An 11,198-nucleotide genomic window follows, 5' to 3' on the forward strand; every position below is an offset into this window, starting at 1 on the left:
TTGTTGATGTTGTTTGTATTGTTGTTCTTTTTGGTATTAGTAGTAATAGTATTAGTAATTTGAGTCGATCTAATCCTATTAAAAGAATTACTGCAGTCACATGCTGTTATAATGTGTGTGTGTGCGTGTGTGTGTGTGTGTGTGTGTTTACGTAAGTATGCATGTAACTCGAAATTTTAGATAATAGCATGGTATTAAGGTATCGATGGTATGTAAAACAATTGTATGTGTATATGTCTAGTATGTGTGTGTCTGTATGTATGTATGTGTATGTTTGTAGGAGCACGTGGTATACCATGTTTCAGGCCCATAAAATAGAATTAAGTGACCATTGTAGGGCAGATGCCCACAGCACACCAATTTATTCTGCGCTTTTTCATTTCCTAACCATCATTTATTTAAATTTCAAGTAATTTTATTTCGATGTTTCTGTAGTAGTATTAGTAAGTAGTAGTACTATGGCTATAAATGTTTTTCTTGATGACGATAATAATAATAATAATAATAATAATAATAATAATAATGGCTGGAAAAGTCATGTTGCTATAAATTTAATGTTAGAAGTGGTCATTTTCTGTTGGTCACCTTTTTTTTCTAGGCTCGGTTGTTCTAGGGTTGGTCGGTATATGGACGATAAATACTCGCGTGCCGTGCCTACGTAATGCGATCCGGTATTTAAAAAACCGATGTGTGCATGTGTTGGTCGGTATGTATGTGAGTGTGTCGGTATGTATGTGATGGTCGGTGTGCATGTATGTCTGTATGTATGTGAGTATGTAGGTATGTATGTGTTGGTCAGTATGTATGGTATGAATGTTTGGATGTCGGTCGGTATGTTTGTCGGATGTCGGTTCGGTGTGTATATCGGTATTTGTATGTTCGTTAGACGGTTCGATTAATTGGCTTCGTAATGATGATGCTCTGGTGATTTTATGGCTGTTTGTACGTGCTGAAATTTGTATTAATGTGTCTGAATGTTTTCTCATTTGTTTTTCGCTTTACTAAGTGCGCTGACTTGCGCATAGTTATTTGTATAAATTATAATTATTATTATTATTGCCATTGTGGATACTTATAAGAAAAATTATTTATTTATTATTATTATTATTAATCTTTAATAAGCAATGACGATAATTTATAAATGCATCATCATTTTGCAGGCGGTTTGATACAAAAAGAGTGAAAGGGAGCGAGAGACAGTCAAACAAAACCATGGATATGATGAGATGTAAGAACATCGAGATAAACACACAACAACAACAACAACGGCAACAACATCCTTGTAAATTTCAGCAACATCAACAACGACACCATCACCAGCGGCAGGATAACCGCATACGGTCATCATTATTATCGGGACCCCTCTTCCAATTACTACTTCTACTTACGTTCATTTCATCGGCCAGCACTGAACAGGAAATCATCGAGATCAAGTACAGCATCGAGGAAGAACTGCCAGCAGGTACGTACGTCGGTAACGTTGTCAACGATGCCAACCTGGTCTCCATCTACGACTCGACCCAGATGCGGCAACTGCAGTTCAAATTTTTCAGACCGGCAATTTCACCGTCGTTTGTTATTGACCCAATTACTGGCGTAATCGAGACGGGAGCCTCGAGGTTGGACAGAGAATCGATCTGTCAGGGAATGGAAAGTTGTTTGATTCGGCTCGATATCGGTATTCAACCGGCTAAATTTTTTAGAATTATCCGGGCTACAATAACTCTCCTTGATATAAACGACAACGATCCGACATTCGCTAGTCATTCATTTGTACTGGAAATTTCGGAAGCCGCACCAGTCGGTTCGTCGTATCATCTGCCAATCGCCGAGGATCTCGATGGACCGAAATATTCGGTAGTCGATTACAAACTTGGGAAAGTTTCACCAGGTAGTACTGATCCGTTTCTACTCGCCTGGGACAAACCGCCAAAATTAATTCATCGTCTGCCCATAAACGTTGACGATAAGACTGTACCACGTCTGACACTGATGAAGCAACTAGACAGGGAGAAGCAAAACACCTACTACACGGAACTTGTGGCTATCGATGGCGGATCACCGGCAAGAACCGGTAAAATTCAAATTGAAATTAGAGTTTTGGACGCGAACGATAATGCCCCGATATTCGAAAGGTCATCTTACGTTGTGTCCATCCCTGAAAATGCTCCGATAGGCAGTAACATAGCTAAAGTTTACGCTACAGATGCGGATGAAGGGTTGAATGGGATGGTGATGTACCATCTATCGAGTGCTAGTCGGAATTCATTCGGTAACATTTTCAGCATCGACAACAAAACCGGTGAAATATTTTCTACTGCCAAACTCGATTTCGAAACGAAGCAATCGTATCAATTGATAATTGAAGCCAGTGATCTGGGATCGGATTCGGTAGTTGTGTCTACTGTCGTCACGATTAATATCGAAGATGTTAACGACAACCCGCCACAAATCACTGTCGGTAGTATGACGTCATCCATGGATACGGATGCTCTCATTCCAGAAGATTTTCCCATAGGAAGTTTCGTCGCTCACGTGAGCGTCGTTGACCTAGATTCAGGTGTGGGAGGAAAATTTAACTGTGTCATGAAGGAGCTGTCAGGCTCATCGTTCCAACTAACGAACGAAGGAGGGATCGAAGCATCGAAGCAAATCGCCCATTTTCAAAAATCTCCGACCTTCCGATTGAAACAAATATCTGAAACAGAGTTTCAAATTCTAACTCAATCCGAACTGGATAGAGAGAAGCAGGAGTCGTATGAACTGCACATCACCTGTAAAGATTCAGGCCACCCATCCCTCAACTCAACGAAAGTTGTCAGAATAAATATAGAAGACGTGAACGACTGCACGCCCACATTCAGAGACAACTTCTACAGAGTTGAAATTCAGGAGAACAACTACATCGGTGCTAACATCGTCAAGTTGTCGGCCGACGATTGTGACGCTGGCGACAACGGCCGCGTGACCTACCAGTTGGTGAGGTCAAAAGAAAATTTTATTGTTGATCCAAAATCGGGGCTAGTAAAAGCGATAGTTTCATTCGATAGGGAGTCAATAGGCGACGAAGTAAATTTCACAGTAGTGGCAACTGATCACGGCCACGAGCAGAGATCTGGAACAGTGGATGTGTCGGTTAAAATAATCGATGTGAATGATAATCGACCGATATTTGATTCACTAGTGTACCATTTCAACGTCTCTGAAAACCTACCGATCAACATGTACATCGGCAAAGTTTCGGCAACAGACGCTGACAAATCAGGGACGAATAATTCAAAAATTTTGTATTCCTTGCTCAACGACACGGCAGCGGAATACTTCAGGATCGACAACGTTACTGGCGACATATTCACCGTCAAAAACCTAGACCGAGAAGTTACATCTGCACATTACTTTGCAGTCACGGCCCGAGATCACGGTGTACCAGCATTATCGTCGAGTGCCAGCGTCGTGGTCATCATCAATGATAAGAACGATAATGCTCCGATATTCGAATTTCCGACAATACAAAATACGACTATTCAGTTGAATAGCAGAGCAGCCAAAAGTTACGAGGTGACTCGGTTTCGGGCTACCGATCTCGATTCGGGATTAAACGGTAAAGTCGTCTACGCCATGGACAACGATAGTTTACTAAATAACGGTTTCGGAGAGTTATTCCATCTCGATTCTACAACCGGTATTTTAACGCTACTCTCTGAAGATATTACATCTATGAATGGTCAGGTTATCTTATTAAAAATCAGAGCCGAAGATTCTGCCGAACTACCTGAAGGGAAACAAAAAAATGAAGTGAACGTCAGAGTAGTTATCAACGCATCCGCCCCGCTCTTCATCAACGGCCAGCTGGTTGAAAGTTCAAGTTGGCTACTTGCCCTCGGATTTTACGATAGCTACGGCAACACCGTAAAAAGCATCCCATCCTTATTCATGATTTTAATATCCGTATTAGTCGCTATATTACTGGTGATCCTTATCATAACGATCGCCTGCTTGAAACATCGAAGGAGAGGTAACAGAAAACCGACCACGTGTATCGGTAACAGTGCAACCAACCAATACAACTGCAGGGCTGCAACGCTCAAAATGCTCTCCTCACTACCGGAATCGTCGACTTTCCATACCGAGCTCATTTCCTCTGATGCGGAGTTCGGCAGGAGCGGATCTATGCAGGATCTAGCAACACCCCTCAGTCAGGAATCGAGATTATTCGACGATCACATCGATTTCCGGAGAGATTCCAAGACAATCCTGAACAGCGCCATTGTTGACGAGAGTTGCTACGACGACGACGACGACGATGGCATGACGCATGCAGACTCAATATCCGGACCGTACACTATCAATGTTAGTTTCCATTCGTGTTGCTGTTTCGATTGAACTAGTTTAATCGTGTTGGTGTTATTGATAACGAATGCAATAAAACAATTTTGTATTGTTTAAAAATTGTTTAAATCATTTGTTTTCTAAATTTTCAAAAAGATATATTCTAAAAATGTTTTCTATTTTCCTTACTTAACAGTGCATTCAACAGAGGCAACCCAACAACAACATCAACAACAACAGCAACAACAAACTGATGACTAACCTACAAAACACGTACAACCCATGCACGATACAGTGTTGGAAACAACCGCAACAATCACCAAACTGTTGCCTAAACTATCTCAGCAGCAACAACAACAACAACAACACCCAACAACAACAACACTGCAACAACATGCAACAACAAAACTCATACCAACAACAACAGCAAATGAAAGGCGTCTTTTTAAACCGGCCCAGAAACACAAACTCTAGGAGGAAAAATATGGACCATAGTAGCACCATCGACGCTGAGACCGAGGTATAATGAATATCGAACTAATTTCGTTTACTTTTCAATTATTTTTCCTTATAATTACAAACACACCTTCGCTCATGCAACTACATATCGATCACATCCATACACACACACACATATACCGGCATATTATACCTAAATACTTTTGTATTAACCACATACACGTGTGCATATACACAACACACATACACACTTGCATGGTAAATAAACATACATATACACATATACATTGATTTCATTCATACATGGGTATATATCTATGTATCTCTGTGATATGTCTATATATTTACTGATATCATGGTGATAATTGTGTGTTCTTTGTCTTACCATTTTCCACGGCTTTTGATAGCGCTGATGAAATGCCTGCATGTTTTATATTGTTTATTTTCAATTATTTGAAGTTTATAGTTCTCCGTTTTTGCATTTGTTCATTCGTTCACTCACTTTTAAAAAAATTATAACGTAATTTTTTTTTATATTGAAAAATATTTTTCCATAAAATCAATTAATTTATTTTTTCAGAATAAATACAAAAATAATCTACAGGCCAAACATTTGTTGGAGATCTTAAAAGAAGATGCGGTGTTGGAAAATTTGAGCATCTCCTCGGACCAAGGGGCCAACTCAGACAGTGGCAAGGGGGGAAGCGAGGAGGGCGGTGAGGTGCAAATGGGGCACCTGAATAAAACCCTCAACCTACCCGTCATGCACTGCTGTGAAACGGGCCTAGTCGATGACGTCACCCTCGCCGGGGGAAACAGTAACGTGGTAGATTGTGGTGGTGGTGGCTGTAGTTGTGGTGGCTGCGGTGGCAGCCACCGAAATGAACATGGCGGGTTCTGCGTGTGTTCTAATAGTGAGGTTCTTTCCATGTACTAATCCATTTCTTAATTTTTTTTTATTATGATGCTCACGTTTGAAATAAATGTCCAATTGCCAAATATTTAAAATATCCGAAAAATATCGTTAATTATTATTTAGTTAGTTAGTTAATTAATTAATTAATCAATTTACTAATTAATTGATTGGTTTTTATAGAATTAATAAATAAATTGAGAATGATATAGTGGTTTGTCTTGACACCAAACGCGTTCCTTTTTAAGTACTACCAGCATTAAATTACATCAAGCACACACACACACACATACATACGTACATACGTTCATACATACACACAAACAAACAAACCTACATACATGCATACATACATAGATGCATACATACATACATACGTACAAACAAACAAACAAAGTGATTTATATATGATATTGCAACATGATAAATAGTACAGAAATATATTAAAAAATACATCATCTAATAAAAACACATGGTTGTGGTTTCACTTCAATACTTTCATTGGTGGCTTCCAAATATAAGAAGCATTGTTTTCTTTATCACGTGGGGTTGATGTTGTCACTTCTGCTTCTTTTTCTCATGTTGAATAGTTGAATGAATGGGGGGGAGGTCCAAACTTGTTTTTATCAATAGTTAATTTATAAACAAAATAAAAATAGAGTTTATTTAAAACGTGCAATAAAAATTTAAAAAGCTAACAACCTGAGCTCAACCTTAAGAATTTCGGCTTAAACGTAAGGATCTACATACATACATACATACATACATCATGTAATTTGCAATTAAATTGAAGTACCCTTATAAGTATGCTCTGAGCTCGTTTTTCGCATTCGTTTAAAGTACTTTCTATGTGTGTGCGTGTGTGTTTGCGTTCGTGTATGTATGTGTGACTGTGTGTGTGAGTATGTGTGTGTGTTTGTGTGTGTGTGTGTATGTGTGTGTATATATATATATATGTTTGTGTGTATGTATGTAAGTGTGTGTGTAGGTAGGTAGGTTGGTATAATTGAAATTTAAATGAAATTTCTTTATAGGCATGTTTACCGTACACCCAAACTCATCTTTGATGAGAAAAACGGTGGAAAAATCATTATACAATAGCAGCAACAACAACATCAACCATCATAATTGTTTTAATGCCAGCAGCTGCAACAACAACAATTGTTGCAACAACAGCAACAAAACCAACAACAACATTAACAATAATATCATCAACGACATCAACTGTTGCAATATCAACAACAGCAACAACAAAATCGTAAGAAAAATTTTAAATTTGAACAACAACTGCAATGACGACGATTACTTATTCTTTAACAACAACAACAGCAACAACAACAACAGCAACAACAACATTAATTGTAACAATAATAATCACAACAACAATTATAATAATAAAAATAATAATCATAACAATGTCAATAATAATGAAAACAGTTTTAATGATGGTAACAAAAACATCAGTCGTTACCTCAGTAACTATGCCGAAAATGACATTAAGAACTACAACAACAACAACAATAATAACATCATCAACAACAGCAGCAACAACGAAAGTTATAATAACAACAACAATAACAACAACATCAATGACAACAACTGTTACAACAGCAGCAAATTGCCACTAATCAATCAGACTACACCTGTCAAAATTAACCTAAACAACAACAACAAAAATGAAAATAATAATAATAATACAAATAATCAATTTTCAACTTTCGGTAAAAACAATCCCAAATCATCCCCGTCAAGAGTTACCGGAAATCATTCAGCCGGATCGACTTGTGTGGCCATTAGTGCCACGACCGCTCATCCAACATCATTATCATCACCTCGCCCACCATCATTATCATCACCTCGCCCACCATCATTATCATCACCTCGCCCACCATCATTATCATCACCTCGCCCACCATCATTATCATCACCTCGCCCACCATCCTTATCAGCAACTCACCCCCCGCCAACACCACCACCACCTTCATCATCACAGCATCAGACATCGATACCGAGAAGCGAGATTAGATTCATGTCCAACCTAAGTGGCATTAAATATGAACCTTTGAAAACATCTAGTAAACATTCATCTATTTATAAAAATTATTCTCCTTATCTACAAAACCATATTAATAATAATAATAATATTAACATTAATAGTAATAATGACGTCATTAATAGCCATAAAAACAATGAAAATATTATTTGCGGAAGTAATAACTTCGAATCCGTCTATCAGAGTCCTGGTACGAATGCAAGCGAGCAACCGCCAGCAGCACATCATCAGCACAATCACAGCTCATGCACGACCGATGACGACAACGACCATGACGTCATTTCCGACACTTCCGGAAGTTATGTCGTTGACTCTCGCGCTAAATAAATTATTTTTCTTTATGTATATGTATATAGATACGTATTTATATTATATTATTTTTTATATGTAAAAAATGTTATATATTTGTATATGTCTAACTATATATATATATATATATATGTGTGTGTGTTGTGCTTAAAAAATGTATTTTCTATGTATATTTTTATATAAATATATTAGGAATTTTTGTTAAAAAATTAATTTTATTTTAAAATGAAATTACATTTTTTGAATGATTTATTGATTGAAATAAGGAGTGAACGAATGAATGAACGAACAAACAAATGAATGAACAAACGAACGAATAGATGGATGAATGAATGAATGAACGAATGGATGTGTAGACAATGAGTTTATGAATGAATGAATTCATATTTAGAAAACCTTGTTTATATGCATTCTAGTTTCATTTTTTGTTGTACATGGATGATCAATTTTTACTATTATTATTTTTATTTTATTTCATTTCTACGGCTTCTCAATAAAAATAAATTTATTTGAATAAATTCTTGGAATCATTGTTTCTATTTATAAACCCAATCAGAGTCCTGGTACGGATGCAATTAAACCAAAGCCTGGATAGATAGATAGATAGAGAGAGAGGAGAGAGAGGAGAGAGAGAGGAGAGAGAGAGAGAGAGAAAGAAAGAGAGAGAAAGATAGAGTGAAAGAAAAAATGATATAAGGATGACTGGTGATAATGTGATTGGTTGATTGATTGGTTGGTTGATTGATTGATTGATTAATTGAATGATCGATAGATTGATTGATTTCATATATTAAGTCGCCAAATTTAAAAAAACATGTAACGAGAACCATTTCAAATGTATAGTATGAAATATACTATTAGTAAAGAAATTGAAATATAGAATCGATAATGTAGTAATTTAAAAGTTAACTTAATTTTTTTAAAAGTCGGTCGTTTAACCATTTAGTTAGACCTAACTTTTGCGAAACTGCCCGGATTTTAATAAATAATGAAGTTATTTTTAAAATTTATAAATTTAAATGATTAAAACTTCAAAATTAATTTTATTAGGTATAATTAAGTTTGTTTAAATTTTATTTCATCCTAAAATTAAAAAAATGACGCATCGCGATGATTTGTATGTTGGGCCCTACCGGTTGGAAAAAACTTTAGGAAAAGGACAAACAGGTGGGTGACTTAACAAAATTTTAATACAATTTTATTTTAATTTTTCAATTAATTAATTGTTAATTAGAATAAATGAATTTGAAGATCTGTTTTATGGCTTTTGATTGACATAAATTTATTTATTAATTAGTTTGTTGCTTTTAGTTTTTACTGCACAAAATTTGCATTAGCAGTCATCTTTGTATTTGTTTCATTCTTGCTTGTTCTCTATTGCTTTTTTCATAAATGGAATTTTAAACAACAAGTTTAGAGATGTAAAAACTTATAATGTCACCCACAAAAACAGGTTTAGTGAAGTTAGGGGTCCACTGTGTTACAGGCAAAAAGGTGGCAATTAAAATTGTCAACAGAGAAAAACTTACTGAATCAGTTCTCATGAAGGTATGTTTAAGATTTTTTTATTTGTTTAAATTTTATTTATTTGAAATGGATTTGTAAAATGAATTTGTTAGTTTAGGACTTTAGTTATTTATTTATTTTTCCATTAACTGCTTTCATTAAATTTTTTTTACATAATTTTATCTATTATATTTACATATTTATGTATACACATATACCTTAATTAAAAATTGTTCTCTTTTTGTTACATCGTTTCAATAGTTTTTTCAATAATTAAAATTTAGAAAAAATTAACAAAAAGAATTTTGTTTCAAAGGTTGAAAGAGAGATTGCCATTATGAAATTAATAGAGCACCCGCATGTTTTGGCCTTATATGACATATACGACAACAAAAAATATTTGTATGTTTTCTTCATTCATTATTTTGTTTAGTCAGCCATTCATTCATTCATGTTCATTCTTTCCATCTGTGTAGATCTATTTTTTTTCTCACTTTCATTTTCTCTCTCTTTCTCTCTCCCTCTCTCTCTTTCTCTCTCTCTCTCTCTCTCTTTCTCTCTCTCTCTCTCTCTCTTTCGTTTTAATTTAATAAAAAATAATAAAATATTGAAATCTGAAAAAAAAACACTGCAAAACAATGCCCTAACATTATGAAGATACCTGGTGCTGGAACATGTGAGTGGGGGTGAGTTGTTTGATTATTTGGTCAAAAAAGGTCGACTGCCTCCTAAAGAGGCTCGAAGATTTTTCAGGCAGATCATATCCGCCCTCGACTTTTGCCATAGCCACTCTGTCTGGTTTGTGTCTATGTGTGTGTGTGAATGTGTGTATGTGTGTGTGTTTGCTTTAATTGCTGTTGTTGTTTGTGTTTTACTTGGTTTTTCTTCATTCTATTGTTAGTCAATCAATTATTCATTAATCAATCATTAACCAATTAATCATCAGTATATTAACTAATTTAACCATTCAGACAATCAATCAGTCGTTTACTTTAATTAACCAATCAATCAACCTATTAATTAATCAATCAACCTATTAATTAATCAATCAACCATCTAATTAATCTATTTATTAACTTTTGTACTGCAGCCATCGCGATTTGAAGCCGGAGAACTTACTATTGGATGATAAGAATAACATTAAAGTGGCCGATTTTGGAATGGCCTCCCTACAAATAGAAGGCTCCATGCTCGAGACCAGTTGTGGGTCGGTTATTATTATTATTATTATTATTGTCTTTGTTGTTGTGGTTGTTGTTGCTGCTGCTGTTGTTTTTATTGTCATTATTTTATTCCTACTAAGTCATGCTGAATGCATAATGAAGTAGAGCTACATATATTAGCATAAATTAACATAATTTTGCTGTGAATTCATTCGATTTTCGCAGGTCGCCGCATTATGCTTGCCCAGAAGTTATTAGAGTTAGTTGTTATTTTTATTATTATTACTATTATTATTGTTGTTATTATTGTTATTATTATTATTTTTATTGATGGCAGGGTGAGAAGTATGATGGAAGAAAAGCTGATGTCTGGAGTAGCGGTGTGATACTGTATGCCTTGCTTGTTGTTAGTTTTTGGTTGGCTGATTGCTTGCTTTGTTGCTTTATTGATCGATTGACTGACTGA

At 35.7% G+C, this 11,198-nt stretch overlaps 2 protein-coding genes across 2 annotated transcripts in view; both read left to right on the forward strand.

The window, feature by feature from the left end:
• Positions 1-458: 458 nt before the first annotated feature.
• On the forward strand, positions 459-8,607 carry HELRODRAFT_191626 (hypothetical protein; the record flags this gene model as incomplete). The annotated part of the gene is made up of 7 exons (XM_009018901.1): positions 459-556; positions 1,161-4,350; positions 4,526-4,849; positions 5,393-5,634; positions 5,655-5,707; positions 6,736-7,533; positions 7,606-8,607. 5 exons carry the CDS (start codon positions 459-461, stop codon positions 5,671-5,673), a joined length of 3,873 nt encoding a protein of 1,290 aa, XP_009017149.1. The 3' UTR covers positions 5,674-5,707; positions 6,736-7,533; positions 7,606-8,607.
• A 553-nt stretch (positions 8,608-9,160) lies between these two features.
• The window catches only part of HELRODRAFT_79002 (hypothetical protein), a gene marked incomplete at both ends in the record, with an annotated part of 7,362 nt that continues 5,324 nt past the window's right edge, over positions 9,161-11,198 (forward strand). Inside the window, 7 exons of the mRNA XM_009018902.1 lie at positions 9,161-9,230; positions 9,517-9,611; positions 9,886-9,971; positions 10,227-10,367; positions 10,660-10,776; positions 10,958-10,991; positions 11,070-11,138. Coding sequence (XP_009017150.1) covers positions 9,161-9,230; positions 9,517-9,611; positions 9,886-9,971; positions 10,227-10,367; positions 10,660-10,776; positions 10,958-10,991; positions 11,070-11,138 — 612 coding nt within the window. The remainder of the gene's footprint in view (positions 9,231-9,516; positions 9,612-9,885; positions 9,972-10,226; positions 10,368-10,659; positions 10,777-10,957; positions 10,992-11,069; positions 11,139-11,198) is intronic.

This window comes from Helobdella robusta, assembly GCF_000326865.2.
Source record: "Helobdella robusta unplaced genomic scaffold HELROscaffold_23, whole genome shotgun sequence".
NCBI lineage: Eukaryota > Metazoa > Annelida > Clitellata > Rhynchobdellida > Glossiphoniidae > Helobdella > Helobdella robusta.